A 15299-nucleotide genomic window follows, 5' to 3' on the forward strand; every position below is an offset into this window, starting at 1 on the left:
AGCTCATGATGTGTAATTGACAGCAGGATAACATTAAATCACTTTTACAAAAGTTAAGGATACAAATATGATGATTTAAACGTTAATGATACAAAAGGACTTACCTCAAACATTAGGGACAAAATGATATTTTACTCTTCTTTTTATGCATTTTCTATCCTCCATGATACCATGACTAACTATTTCTTTCTTCTTACTATATCAATTCCTAGAACCTACTATTCCTAGCAAAGCTCCTATTTGAGAAGAATAGGAGCAAAAGTCAATAAATATAGTAGCTTGTAACCACTATATTTCAATGCATTTTTATTCAATTAATGTCATTCTATTTCTCTGTCATAGTATTTGAAATTACATGCTAAAAAAGTAAGGTGTTGAATTTAAGTCATCCATCTACAATAACACTTGCATTTATTAAATATTGAATCTTATTATAACAATTTCATGAATTTACATGTAAAATTTTTAACATTGAAATCATAAATTCAAATTCAAATTTGCCAATACAAAATAGTTCTAACCTCAAATTAATCCTTTAAAATTTCATAATTCAAAATATCACTATTAAGCATATGAGTAACTAGTTTATTTATTTTATTCTATAATTTATGTATATTTATTATCATATTCATATAATTTATTTCACAACATCTTTTGGTCAAGTCAATACTCATAAATTAAAGATGAGCGAGAAATGATCATTAGTCTCTTATTATATGTTCATGAAATATCTATCTCACAGTTAATTCGAGCAGATAAAACTCATTACAGAATTATTTTTTTAATAAATGCCGATATAATATAATCCAACTAAATTTGGGACTCACTATATCATTATTCATTTGTCTTTTAACTGAATTATAACTTATTTTATTTTCTGAGTTTAGCATGGATCATATGATCGGCAGACAAAATTTAAAACTGTGATTCATCATCTTATGGCTCGGTTTTTATTGTGCACTATGAGTCATAACTCAACTTTATTTATCTTCATTCTAAGTTTATAACGGACGATCTTAATAATCATTATTATGACTTAATGACTAACAGTTATAACATCAACTCTATTTATCAACTTTATGCCTATAAAAATACCACATAATAAATTCTATTTGATATTTAATATTCTATAATCATAGAATTTTTATACCTCAACTTAAACGTTGAAGTATCTTTTGCATATACTTATTTTATTAAAAAAAATTCATTATAACCACACAAAAATTGAGTTATACTTCAAAAGTTCATCCACTAGAACATATACATATAAAAAATATTCTTTAAAAAAAAAGGGTAAGTGAGAAATTTATCGTCATTTTTTTACACATAATGTGCTTTTGTAAAAGGACAAGATTCGAGCAACAAGCAATTAAGTTAAGCATCACTCTTTTCTCCTTTTCTTTTTCTTTTTATTTATTTATAGAAATAATTACAACCTTTTTTAATTGAATATTAATAATTTTATTCGTATGACTTAAATAAAACTTAAATTAAATGTACATTTGCGCGCATATTAATCGGAAGAATAATCTGCGTTGCTCACTTCCCCCGTTTGCCAATCTAACCGTCGTTGCTCCGTACGGCTTCGCCTCGTTCTTCCGCCGTACACTCGCCGGTATACTATTTTTATCACTCTTCCTTTTCCATCTTCTATTCCTCTCAACTACTTGGTTCCTTTTGCTCTGTTTTCCATTCGCGTTTAGAAATAGAGTTTGAGTTCTCTTGAATCTCTTGCAGTTTTCAGTTTCGTGTATCGTAGAAAAGGAATCGTAGGGCACTTCACGTGTTTTGCATTTATTTCTGATTTTTCTGTCGCAAAATCTTCGACAACTGGCAAGTTTGAGCTAATAATTATTACTTTATTAGAAGCTTCGATTTGGTTTTTGAGATTTTTGGAGATAATAAACTGACAAAGTTCAATTGTTCTTTCTTTTTTTGAATAGGATTTGAGAAAGTTCATTATGTGATATATTTACGTGTTTGGTCTATGAAATGATTTTGTTTCCCTTTTTCAATATTTGTCTTGGATGAACAGCTATGTTCTGAGATGGTTGACATGTACATCATGTTCATGTATATATGCAGATAAATATCTGATTTTGCCAATCCTATACTCCATTCAATTTGCCAATACAAAGGAGCTTCAATGGCCAAGAAACCTGGCCCGAAACCTGGATCAAAACCTAGTAAATTGTCTGTGTACCTTTACATTCCTAATATCATAGGTTGGTATTTGATTATTCTATTGTTACCATTTTTTTATCTCTCTCATGCATTGAATGCTTATTGAGTTTATTAAAATTATGGGAGTCATTCAACTTCGATAAAGGACTCACCAGTAGAGTAGTGCGGAAAATCTACACCGACCAGGTTTGTCTCATTTGGTTTTGGAAAACATGAATCCATGAAAACCATCCTTGGGGGCTGAGGCTATTAGTTGGATTATACCATGTGTTTGCATCTGAATTTTCAAGCAAAAGGGTGTTACTCAAGGGCAATAGAGTTAAACACTGTCCATATTAGATTCCTATAGAAATATCTCTCATGTCTAGATTCTGCTTTTTGTAATTCATCATGGGTAATTGGGTACACTATATTTACCATGTGTGTGATGATGCAGGATATACCCGGGTTCTTTTAAACTGCTATGCTTTCCATGTATGTTTTACAAACAAAATATTGTTCTCTATTCTCTATTTTTTCAGGTGGGATACAATTTTTATGCACTTTTTTCTATTTTTGAACTTTCTCTTCTTTAATGATATGGGATCTGGAGCATAATCTAGCTATTTTCTGTTACCAGCTTCGTATGTGATGCTGTGGATGGTTGGGCCGCTCGCAAATTCAATCAAGGTATAAGCTTTTTTGTAGAGGTCATACCAATTTTATTCTATCTGTTTATATAATTTTTTGACGAGTGTTATGTACACATTATCTCTTTCTAGTAAAGTTTTGCTGAACTGGTATGATTAGACGTTGTTTTAAAAATATATTGGGTTCAGACTTAGGGGCTTTGTGGCATGTCTTGACCACAGAGTGGGACAGCATTTCCTCTATACTAACTTGTTTAGTTAAAAAGGTAACTAGTCTATTTGATAAATAAATATTAACCTGGTTTTCTTGATTCAGTGTCGACCTTCGGAGCTGTTCTGGACATGGTTACAGACAGGTTATCTCTATCTCTTTCTGTTTCTGCAAGCCAAAGAATGCGTTGTTAAACTTATAGTTCTTTACATTGTTTGATTTTTGTGTTCTTTGAATTAATGTGGCTTTCTTAATATCAGAATTAGCACTGCTTGTCTACTTGTTGTTCTTTCCCAAGTTTACAAGTAAGATTTTTTCTCCTTTTTAATTCATAATTTGCTGTCATTTAAGCATGGGCATGTAAACCTGACTTTTGTGCTGAATTTGTGTAAAGGCCTGGCTTAATCTTCTTGTCCTTGCTAGCATTAGATATTGCTAGCCACTGGCTGCAAATGTACAGGTAATTCATGTCAACTTTGTCTTTTTGTTCTTCCGTAACTCAAATTTTATGATTCTGCATTTGCTGGTTTGGGGATGATGTTCTTTAGCTGTGTTTTCACTTTAAATGCAGCACTTTCTTGATGGGCAAGACTAGTCATAAAGATGTAAAAGACAGTAGTAACTGGCTTTTCAAGTTATACTATGGCAATAGGATGTTTATGGCTTACTGTTGCGTCTCATGCGAGGTAACTGTAATATCATCTTGATTTAAAAAACTGTGAAAATGTCTTTAATATATAGTTTTTGTTCTTATCCTTTATATTCTGCAGGTTCTTTACTTAATCCTTTTTTATCTTTCGGAGAATCATACAGAGACATTGATGGACGTAAGTGCACTTAGTGACTTATAAATGCTATTAGACCATCTTAAGGTGACTGGAAGGTTTTGTTAGATCATCTGATCTTCTCAACTGTCTTTTATTTCAGGTTTTAGCAACAAATCTGCAAAAGATATCAATAGTCTCTTTTCTAATTGCAACAAGTTTTGTTGGATGCACAATCAAGCAGCTTACAAATGTGATTCAGGTTCGTATGTGGTACATTTATGCAAAGATACTCTCATAGGATGGATATTGTTTGATTTGGAATATTCTTTTAAGTATCACAATAACGGAAGATTTGGAGGTTTAAAAGGTTTTCAAAATTTCTTTCTACCATCACATCTTGTGGTTTGCTAGTACAAAACTTTCAAAATGGACTCCAATCAAGTATTAGTTATGTATCATGTAGCCAATATTGACATTGGTTCAGTTTGCAGTAGAACTGAAGTCATATCTAGTATTGACAATCAGTCTTACTGCAATTTGGATGCAGCATATATTTAGTTACTAGAAATTAATTAGAAGTTTGGATATATGAACATGACTGAATAACTCTTTTAAGTAATGTTTTAATAGTTAGTAGTTGACCTATATAGTTTAGATTTTATCATTCTAGTGATAAACAGAAAGTTCTGGAATTGATTTATTCTTTAGCTTGCACTTATTTCCAATTCCTTCTCTTGGGTTGTTTTAGTTGTCAATTAGTTTAAATCCTGAAATCTTCCCTAAGACCTTTTTTGGTTTCAGCTGAAGACAGCAGCAGATGCATGTGTGCTTTATGACATCAACAAAAAACAGAAGCAATGATGTTTCATCCATGGACATGAATCTCTTGTCTTTTCCATTTATCAAGTTTTTAACTCTTGATGGTAGTATAAATTATTATCTTAAAGGGCAATTTTGTTTAAATTGCCCAGTTTTTTTTTTTTTTTTTAATTTACAGAAATAGAGAAGGGATAAACTAGAGAAGCTGTCAGGCTGTAGGCAATTCTCATAACACGTGTTCATTTCATTTTTTTTTTATAACACTTGTTTTTGTGTCATGGTTTGGATACTGTTTTCTTCAAGCCTCTCTCACAATTTCCTATTACAGCGTGATGCAATGCAAGGCTCTCAGGTTTGATAAATAAATAAAAAAATTGGGACCCTTAATATCAAGCACTAGTGGTGTGGATAAGTATAGAATATAGATACATTATAGTACAGCTATAATTTACCAAAGTTTTGCCAAGTATAGACGAGACAAACACAAAGGGGTAGTAGCTGTTTACTTGATTGATAGGACAATTTGTAAACAGCATTTTATTGGTTACTAGCATGTGTTCAGCGGTCGAATAGGAATAATGTAATCTATACTTTTAGTATTGGCACTTGGCAGTAGCTATTTGACTATAGAAGTATGAACTATGCATTAGATATTTCAACTAAACTTCAGTTTGATTTAGGGTTTGTTTGAGCCTCATTTTTGAAAAAAAAAATTTAATGATATTTTTTAAAAGATTTTTTATAAAAGTAAAAGTAATTTTATATTTGAATATTTTATATAATTTTTTTATTTATTAATTATATTTAAGTAAAATAAGATAAAAATATTTTTTGTTCATTTATTATATAAAAAATATATTTTTTTAAAAAAATTTAAAAAAATATAAACTATAATTTCGTAAAACAAATAATTTTTATTTTTTTAATGTTTTTATTTTTATTATTAAAAATTTATTAAATACATTAAAATTTTTTTATTAAAATAATGCACCCAAACAAACACTTACTTTAAGCTGTGAACTTGCTGCGCCTAAAACTAGTCAGTTACAAACCTTACACTGCATCTAATATCTGTGTCTTATTCTTTAAGTTGCGCCTTCCCCCACACACGTACAAATTGACAACCATTATGTTGCTTAGTCGTAGCTTTAATTTGTGATTGTGACTAGAATTCTAATCAAGATTTGAATGCTGTTTTATTAAATTATGAACTCATGAGTTTAATTACCTCTGATTTAATGTTATGTTAAATTTGAAGTTTATTATTGTGATTTGCTACACAAGTTTTTAAATAGACTTAGAGACAAATCAAAATTTTAAACAAAAAAGTCTATGATGGACAATCCCAGACTTGAACCACAAATTTGTAATACGATTTAGATTTTAGACTCGTTTGAGTTAAAATCATTTTGACTAGCCTCGACGCCTTCTTTTAATTTTAACTATAAATGAAATTTTTCCTCCATATAGATAGATATGTACAACTAACTGCTAAGCTTTTTAAATAAATTTAGTATATTATGTTTTTAAGGAGTTTAACTTTAATACACTCATCATATTATCGTTACAAAAAATATTTATTTTTTAATTTATAATAATATATAATTAAATGCATACGTACAACTTCTTTTAAATAAATGAATTTATTTGATTAAGATTTTTATAAAATAGAAAAAAAATTGGTAAAATAGGAAAAAAATAAGTGCTAGGGATTAGGGAAGGCATAGTTAGATAATTATTTGGTAATTGAAGTTTGTGTGCTTAGACTTTATCCACCAAGTCCATTGTTGGTTTTTCTCTCCATAACCACCACCACCTCATACCACTGCCTTATTAGTTATTACTTTACCTCTTTTCATTCCGCATTCAACCAAACAAAGAAGCCGTATCCATGGATAGGCTTCTATCTTCTTCCCCTTCTGTCCCTTCCCTTCACACCAATCTCAGACCTTCCACTCTCCTCCCAAGAACCCTACGATTTGATTCTTCCAAAAGATTCAATTTTTCCCCTTCACCGCGCTGCCAATTCAAGTGGGTCTCCTCCATTTCCTCCAATCATGAAAACCCTTCTTCTCTATTATTCTCTTCTTCTTCTGCACCCTTCTCGGATCATTTACCCGATAGATCCATCCCCGAATCTCGAATCCTCGCTCAGAACACTCCGGATGATTCCAAAAAGCCAAAGGTGCGTGCTTTATGCTGCCACGTTTGATTTTTTTTTAATGGAAGAATATTCCTCTGACGAAATTAAGGTCCTTTGAATTTTATTTTTCAAATGCTTTCGGTTTGGATTTGCGAAGTTTGTGGTAAGTTGTTGTAGCTGGTTTCAAATTACAAACAAACTTGGCTTTTTAATCTAAAGTTACTTGCTTGCTTATGAATCCACATTTTTATGCTCGATATAATATTGAAAGATTAATTAAAGTTTAGAAGTTCTGAAATTATGTGTTGTTTTTATTTAGTTATTGTGGCAGTGTGGTAGGTTGAAATGCTGATGAGGTGAAGAGAATTAAAATGGGTCAGAAATTAGATAATAGTTTCTTAGTTTGGATGGGTTAGTAGAGATGGTGGGGCAACCTTATAACTGCTCAATCCTATATTAGTGTATAGTTAATATGTTAGTATTAACATAGTTCTGGATCTGAAAAAAAGTAAATTATTGGTGAAGACAAAACGGTTATAAAACTCACTCCAATTCTCTCTTTATAATGGTATAGATTATATGTACTCAATGTACAATTGTAGACACTAGATTTTATACATACAATTGTACAATTCCTGTTATTTAAAATAGGTTAAAAATATATAATCTTTTTATACTTTATTCTCAGGCAATAACATCCCGGACATTTGTGATACTATCTGCTCTGGTTTTGTTCTTAATCCAACCAGCTTTGGCACCAGCTGCTTTTGCAACCTTTCAAGGCGCTGCCAAAACTGGTGGTCCTGCCGCTGCTGCGGTTGGTGGAAAACTAATGCGCACTGAGCTCTTAACTAGTGCTTGGGCTGGTTTCTTTGCTGGTTGCTTGCACACTCTATCAGGGCCTGATCATCTTGCCGCATTGGCTCCGTTGTCAATTGGCCGTACCCGAATGGAGAGTGCTGCTGTTGGAGCACTTTGGGGGTGTGGCCATGATGCTGGTCAGGTTATCTTCGGCTTGCTATTTTTGCTACTAAAGGATCGACTTCACATAGAAATTATTCGAACTTGGGGCACCAGGGTTGTCGGAATAACACTGCTAGTGATTGGTGCTATGGGAATCAGGGAAGCTTCGGAAGTGCCTACCCCTTGTGTTGCCTTAGAGAATGGTGAATGTGATGTCAGTGCCTACGAATCACTTGATACTCCTACGGTTGGAAAGAAGAAGATTGGTTTTGCCACTTTTGCCACTGGAATAGTTCATGGACTGCAACCAGATGCATTGATGATGGTGTTGCCTGCTCTTGCTTTGCCGTCGCGTGTGGCCGGCGCTGCATTTCTCATCATGTTCTTAGTTGGAACTGTAGTAGCAATGGGTAGCTACACGGTATTTATAGGTTCATGTAGCCAAGCACTAAAAGATAGAATACCTAGAATAACTGAGAAGCTCACTTGGGCTTCTTCCCTTGTAGCTATAGGCCTTGGGTGTGCCATTATCATTAGCCAGTTTTTCGGGTTCAGCCTGTACTAATACATCACTTAGCACTTAGCAGCAAGGAACCTTTTGATTATTATGAACATTGTTTTGTGGTGTCAAGATAAAATTAGGGTGTCTTCTGGAGCAAGATAATTATCCACGCATCAAGTGATATTTGAGTTTGATTGTTTTAAATGTTATTTTCTAAGCTTCTGAGTATTGGATGTACATGTATAGTCTAATTTTGTAGTTTCAGTTACTCTGCATCTTAGAACTACTACCTGGTTGTGATTTGTTGAGTTCAAGTTAAATTCACAAAAAGGGTGTTCACTGAGGTTATTATGATTGTTGCTTGAACATCAGGATGAAAATTTGATCAGTTTTTCACAACTTGCAAGATCATTGCATCAATCACTATTGATTTTTGTGGCCAGACCCTATATTTTGTAGTTTTATTTAGTGTAATCTTTAAGCATTATAAAAGGGAGGTGTTTCAACCGGTTAAGTGGTTAGCTCATTTGTCCGCTTAAACAAGTGACGGACAAATCATTGGTCAATCACAAATCCTTAAATGGAGCTCAAATTTTGCAGCAAATCATTCCAAACCGAAGGATACTGAAAAAAAAAAAAAGAAAAAAAAAAGGAGGCGTTTCTCTTCCAAGAGAAAATAATCAAATTTTAAAGCTTCTTTGTGTTCCTTCATTCATATTAGATCACTGAACAGGGAATAAGAAAGTCAACACTTTGTTGTATTATCTGAAACCACAAGGATGAATGGTGATGAACGACTTCAATTTAATGAACTGTTAACTAAATACTAGCTAGTCAAAAAAGGCGTCGCCAATTTTGATGAACAGAATTTGGAATCTGCATTTCCATTTTGTTTTTATTCTCTTTTTTTTGTGAGGTCAGGTGTTTTTATTCTCTTTTTTTTTTTTTGGTTATGGGGTGTTTTTATTCTCTTTGTCTTCTATTTTAGGGTTGTTAAAATAATATATGTGGGTTTCACTCGACGGCCCAATAGGCCCAAATCCTACCCAAGACAAAAACGACACCGTATCGCGTCCAAAGACGAAACACCGTTCTTCGTCGTCTTCATCCGCGATTGCAAACTAAACAGAATCATATTGGCACAGCTCACACTCTACACAATTCAATTAAATTCCACTGCCGAAGCAACCAATTTTGCAGGTTTAACAGCGGGAATCGAAAACTGGAACGAATATGAGGAAACGCACCGTTTTGGCATGGGTAGTAGCAGTTGTTTGCTTCGTAGTGCTGATGATCGTTACCCCAGCCATTCCTCAATCACAAGAATACCATGATTTCGCAGACCAGCGCACCTTCTTTGGTAACCCGCTCTTCGCTTTTTCTACCTCACTTCTTAATTTCTTATTCAACTCCATAATTTATCTGTTTACTTTTAACCCTTTGAGCTCAATCTAAGTTCAAACTTTTAAATTTGAACTTGGCTGGAGGATCTTTCATATTTTTATACTTTCTCTTAATTTGCAGGCATTCCTAATGCACTTAATGTGATATCAAATTTCCCATTTATGATTATTGGCCTTATTGGGGTTATTCTCTGTCACCATGGAAATTATTTCAAGCTCAGGTAGTGTCTTAGACTTACATAAAAGGGAATTGGTTTCTGTGTGCACTTGCTGTTAATATTGATATAAGTCTTTGTGCCACAAAGCTTGCAAGGAGAACTATGGGGTTGGACATGCTTCTATGTTGGTGTGGCCGCAGTTGCTGTTGGATCTTCATACTATCATCTCAAGCCGGATGATGCTCGCCTTGTGTGGGACAGGTTGCCTGTGAGTTCCTTTCGTTGAAGATGAATATAGACTTCCCCACATTTTTTTCACTAGTTTTATTTGTCAATTTTCATCCGGAAACACTTTGTTATTACAGATGACTATTGCTTTTACATCAATTGTGGCGATATTCATCATCGAGAGGATCGATGAGAGGAAGGGAATGATTTCAATTATACCTCTAGTTTTGATCGGTATAATAAGCATTGTGTATTGGAGGCAAGCTTACTCATTTGTTCTATTATGTACCCGTCCTTTATATTATTGGAATTTGGAAGTCCATTCCTTGATTAAGGTCATGGATTTAAGTTTGCTTCCACATATTGTTGATGGAATTCGTTCCTTTTCCCCTGAAAGTAAAGACTGATTGTAGATTATCTGCCAATTCTAAAACATATCTTCCATAAATGGTTACAAGATTCATTGTGGCAGCCAATATTATGGAGACTTTATATTATGGCAGAAGTTAGAATAGTTATTTTTTGATGATGTGATTCCTTTAAACAATTTCCAATTGAGGTTAATTGCAAAGTAATTTGATTCTGAAGTTCAACTATTGATATGATTAATCTTGTCCTCCACACAATCCAGGTTCTTTGATGACCTCCGTCCATATGCCGTAGTCCAATTTGCTCCGTGCATCGCCATTCCTCTCATGGCTATTTTGTTGCCTCCGATGTACACACATTCAACTTACTGGCTCTGGGCTGCAGGTTTGGATTCGTGAGACAGTAACACTTTGAAGTTTATTCCAACTACTGATCATGCTTAAAATTTAAATAAACTCTTTTACAGGGTTTTATCTTCTAGCGAAGGTGCTAGAGGCTGCTGATAAGGTGATCTATGAATGGACTCATCATATTGTCAGTGGTCACACACTTAAACATTTGTCTGCAGCTATGGTTCCTGTCTTTTTGACATTAATGCTTGCAAAGAGGAGTGTTGATTCAGAGAGGTATTATGCATTTCTGCTACATTAAACTTCCTACAACTAGATTACTAGTTATTTAGTTCTTTTCAAAACTTGATTTGAGTGCAAGAATACAGCCTCTAACTGTGGAAACATGTGACATAGTATTGTAGTCAACACAAAATTACTCTGCATTCAGCTTGAGCCTTTAGTTCTATCCGATGTGCTTTCTTTAATTTCTCAATATGGCTGATGAGATTTGATAGAGCTTGGAAATATGAAAGTAATGTTAGCAAACTTTAAGAAAGGAAATCTTGTTTCTGAATATACTTTTCCCCTTCTCTGTTTGACTAATAAATCTTGTAGTTATTTTATAAAATCGTTTTTTTGCCCCAATTGTTTCATTTGATTACAAATTATTTAGGCAACACATTAACTTTCACTGAATCTATGCTCTTATTGTCTTGTATCCCTCTTACTATAATTTTTCCTTCATTACATGATATTGATACAATAACTAGTGTTATATTTCATATGCTTTATCTTGCATTACTAATTTATTAGCCAAAACTTATGCAAATCTCAGTTGCATGTTTGGCTGCATCACTGTGACTACTCATGTCAGAAAGGGCTATAAGGACTAGGCATCCATCTAGTTTAGCAACCCTAATTATTCGACAAAGCAAACTGTTCTGTGCCTTTTCACCCGTGGTTTTCGCGTGAACAAAGGAGTTGCAATTTCTTTTTCAGTTGTATATGTTGATTCTTTTTATTGTTGTGATGTTGATGCAGGCAAAGTTTACTTAAAACCTGGAGAGTTTCATGGACCAAGTACAGAGAGGGTAACTCCAATGTTGAGAGCTACACTATATCTTACTCAAATGTGCCTGTTGAGGAGCCCCAATAGCATCTCTTTTCTTTCTTACTGAGAAGAACAGCTTAATTTTGATGTATCAAGTTTTTTTTTTTTCTTTTTACTTGCTTCCATTAGGGTGTGAAGTGTGAACAAATCATTGGATGCAAGTATAATTTGTTTTACAAAACATCAAAATTATTCACTACCAAATAATGTTCCATAGGATAACATTACTTGTAATTAACAATTTAGCTTATAGTTTGTAATATGTATAGTTCATGATATTTGTCACATAAAAGAACTATTGAAAATCTGTGATAGTCAAGTGTTGTCTATTTCTAATTGTATTAGTGTTCAGCATTTGATAATGAAATGTTACTGAAATTACGAGCTCTAGTTGATAAGGTATACACTATAGTCCAATAGAGTTTATCACCTTATAATAAAATCTTTTCAAAGAAAATGTCAAATTATGTTAGATATGGTTGAAAATACATTAATATTTAGCCCCCTTAATGACTAAGAAATTGATTTGTTAAAGGTGACTTTTCTTTATAGTTATGATAGAATCTGGAATTGTTATTATACTATTATCTATCGGAGAAAATATTTTTTTATATATTTTGATATTATTCTAAATATTTGCTTGATATTTGCATCTTATTTAATTAAAACACTTATATCATTCTAAATATTTGCTTGATACTTGCATCTTATTAATACAATTTTCCGTTAGGAATCAGTATACATTTCAAAAGACTTGTCCTTAAATAGTCTTTTTAAGGAGTGTTGTATTTTTTATTAATTAAAAAAATTATAACTTTTTAATTTTATTTATATAAATAGTTGACATTTATAAGAATAACACTTTAATCATCACTAATTTTTTAAATCAATCATATTTTTTTATGAAAAAATTAAATAAAATTCATATTCTACTACTATATTTATTATCTCTAAATCTCTGCTAACAAAGTAAATTTTTAAAAAATAGTGTAACAATATAATTTTAAAATACATCCAGTAAACCAAAGAGAATTCAAAAAATCAAAAAGTCTTGCTTGTAAACATCATGGATCCTAATATTTACTAGTTAATAAAAAATAAACATGAATAGTCAAATTTAAAGCCTATATTAGAAAATCAAAGTCTCTATACTACCTTTTTTTTGCATTCCACAAACAGGACAAGCTTCAAGAAATGTCTCGCATTCTTTGCATGAAGAAAGGTGCCTGCATGGAAGAAATAAATAACACGAAATCCTAGAATGACAACTTTTACATAACATCATGATATTATCATTAAGATTATCATGTTCTTCTTCAAAGTGTGCTTCATCACAACATGATTCTTCATCCTTTGTTCCCACTACCATTTTTTCTTTCATCTCTTCTAATGTTTTGTGCAAAGACAATGCCATTGCTTCGTTTTCGTGTGCTACTTTTTGCCATGCTTGGTTTTCTGCCTCTAGTCTTCTTAAATAATTTTCCAATTCTATCCTTTTCATTGAAACTTGTGCTATCTCTTCATCTTTCTCCATCAGCATAGAGAGTGATCGAGATTCAAACTTCTTCAATAATGATGCCACTTGTTGTTTATCTTGCTCTTGTAGCATAAATCTCAACTTTGCATTCTGCCCATCATACAAAAATTATGATTAGAAAAAAAATATATTATAAAAAGTTTGTTGCTTTGGAATTTCAAGTCTTATATTATTATCTACTAAACAATTTTCTTTTATATTATTAACTTTTAAGGCAAAATACAAATGCAGGTTTGATAACACATTGAAACAATACAAAGAATATAATACTTGAGAATAAATTTGAATCCTAACCTCTAATCTGATGTAATGATCAACCTGGTCTCTCTGTATATCATATTGAGCAGCAAAGGTAGGTAAAATTTTTGATGGTGTTGAATGGTGATTGTTGTTGAGTTTTGGATCATAATAAAAGAGATTAGTAAAATCATCGTAACCAACCATCTGATCTTCATTGTATGACTGTTGCAAACGTTGTTGCAATTGTAATTGTTCTTTCTGATGATGTTGTTGTTGAAGATTAAAACATGATGATGAATCAAAGAGTCCATCATCACAATAATAACCATTGTTGCAAAACGGAGATACATCATTGTTGTTACTCGAACAATAAAACTGTGCTTGTATCGCCATATCAAAGTTTGGAAAGCTTTCTTCTTGAAATCTCCTTAATTCAGCATGCCCAAATGAGATTCAGTTAATGTTGAAGCACATATATATTATAAAGTTTCAAGGATGAAAATAGTTTATTTTTTCACGGTCTCTCGGCGGTTTATAGGGTGTGCTATTATTGTGGGGATGATAGCTGTATGTGGAATGAAGTTCTAGCCAGTGATATGTGCCTCTCTATATATATTCATTGATATTTGAAGTTTGAAACTGTTGAAAGAAAAAGTTGAAAGAAAACTTGTGCAGATAACAATAAACAAATTATTTAATAGTTTAAAATATGAATTAATTTTTATGATTGTATAAATATTAAATTGTGTATTATTATATTATTAAAAATAATTAATTTTTAAATTATTTAAACATGTGAATCTAGTTAAATTATTGTGTAAAAGAGAGGATATTAAAAATAATATATATTAGTGATATGTCAACATAATGTTACATTATTAATGACACACATTTAATGGATAGATTTTGATTGAGCAGAAAGAAAAAGTAACCGATAAAAATTGAAAGTTGAAAGTTGAAAAGGAAATAAATAAAAATAAATAGAAGGAGGAGCAGGAGCCTATAAAGGAAAAATATAGCGTAGGATTAGGTTAGTGTGTGTTTGAGTTTGTTTCGCTTTCATTTTGTAACTTTAATATTCACATTTTTCATATTATAAGCAATAAATATAAAGAAGGAAAAAGAGGGTGTTATATTGTGTTGGACGCGGTAAGCTGCAACGTACCACATGCATATTTTGTGACTACACTTTCGGGTCAGAGATCTCAGAAGAAGAAGCGTTTTGAATAAATTTGAGAATTATTATCATCTCATTTTGAATTCCAAACAAGTGGTTGGCAACTGACGGATCACTCAGAAACTCACAAAAACTTGTGACTTCAATTTCATATTCAAGAGCTTGGAAAAGTAAAAATATACTCACACAAATTTTGTCGGTTTCATTTGTTACTCTTTTGAAAAAGTAATGTATGGTTGGATAGAAAACCAAATAATACGAATAATAATGCATGCATGATATTTTCTCCATAAATATTGTCGTGTTTGTAGATTTCTAATAATCCTTTGTTTACGAATTCTTAGCTGTCAATTCGAAGGCTTTGTTGGATTTTCTTCTTATTTTTTTAAAGAGCGATGCTAGGGCCAGCAAATTTTGTGATTAGTAGCTATCAAATAATCATCAATGATGATTTAATGGTGTGAGATTTCATCCAATAACTCACCTTTCTCTGCTGGTTATATGGCCAAAATTCAATAAAATTATT

At 32.1% G+C, this 15299-nt stretch overlaps 4 protein-coding genes across 4 annotated transcripts; 3 read left to right on the forward strand and 1 right to left on the reverse strand.

The window, feature by feature from the left end:
* The first annotated feature begins 1488 nt into the window (after window positions 1-1488).
* Window positions 1489-4888, forward strand: LOC107628788 (putative CDP-diacylglycerol--inositol 3-phosphatidyltransferase 2). The gene is made up of 11 exons (XM_016331389.3): window positions 1489-1615; window positions 2086-2225; window positions 2621-2705; window positions 2804-2853; window positions 3130-3169; window positions 3285-3329; window positions 3419-3484; window positions 3596-3710; window positions 3795-3851; window positions 3952-4050; window positions 4593-4888. Exons 2-11 carry the CDS (start codon window positions 2147-2149, stop codon window positions 4650-4652), a joined length of 696 nt encoding a protein of 231 aa, XP_016186875.1. The 5' UTR covers window positions 1489-1615; window positions 2086-2146; the 3' UTR covers window positions 4653-4888.
* Window positions 4889-6324: 1436 nt separating this feature from the next.
* Window positions 6325-8566, forward strand: LOC107628787 (chloroplast protein FOR GROWTH AND FERTILITY 2). Its single transcript, XM_016331388.3, has 2 exons — window positions 6325-6795; window positions 7442-8566. Exons 1-2 carry the CDS (start codon window positions 6502-6504, stop codon window positions 8279-8281), a joined length of 1134 nt encoding a protein of 377 aa, XP_016186874.1. The 5' UTR covers window positions 6325-6501; the 3' UTR covers window positions 8282-8566.
* Window positions 8567-9247: 681 nt separating this feature from the next.
* On the forward strand, window positions 9248-12152 carry SAG18 (senescence associated gene 18). Its single transcript, XM_016331386.3, has 7 exons — window positions 9248-9578; window positions 9743-9842; window positions 9927-10047; window positions 10145-10266; window positions 10639-10760; window positions 10843-11002; window positions 11750-12152. The coding sequence occupies exons 1-7, from the start codon at window positions 9452-9454 to the stop codon at window positions 11862-11864; spliced, it is 867 nt and encodes a 288-aa protein (XP_016186872.1). The 5' UTR covers window positions 9248-9451; the 3' UTR covers window positions 11865-12152.
* Window positions 12153-12793: 641 nt separating this feature from the next.
* Window positions 12794-14203, reverse strand: LOC107628786 (SBP (S-ribonuclease binding protein) family protein). The gene is made up of 2 exons (XM_016331387.3): window positions 13651-14203; window positions 12794-13446 (listed from the first exon to the last, which is right to left on the reverse strand). The coding sequence occupies exons 1-2, from the start codon at window positions 13987-13989 to the stop codon at window positions 12949-12951; spliced, it is 837 nt and encodes a 278-aa protein (XP_016186873.1). The 5' UTR covers window positions 13990-14203; the 3' UTR covers window positions 12794-12948.
* Between the last annotated feature and the right edge of the window lie 1096 nt (window positions 14204-15299).

Source organism: Arachis ipaensis, chromosome B3 (genome assembly GCF_059453495.1).
Source record: "Arachis ipaensis isolate K30076 ecotype BB chromosome B3, ASM5945349v1, whole genome shotgun sequence".
In the NCBI taxonomy this organism is placed as follows: domain Eukaryota; kingdom Viridiplantae; phylum Streptophyta; class Magnoliopsida; order Fabales; family Fabaceae; genus Arachis; species Arachis ipaensis.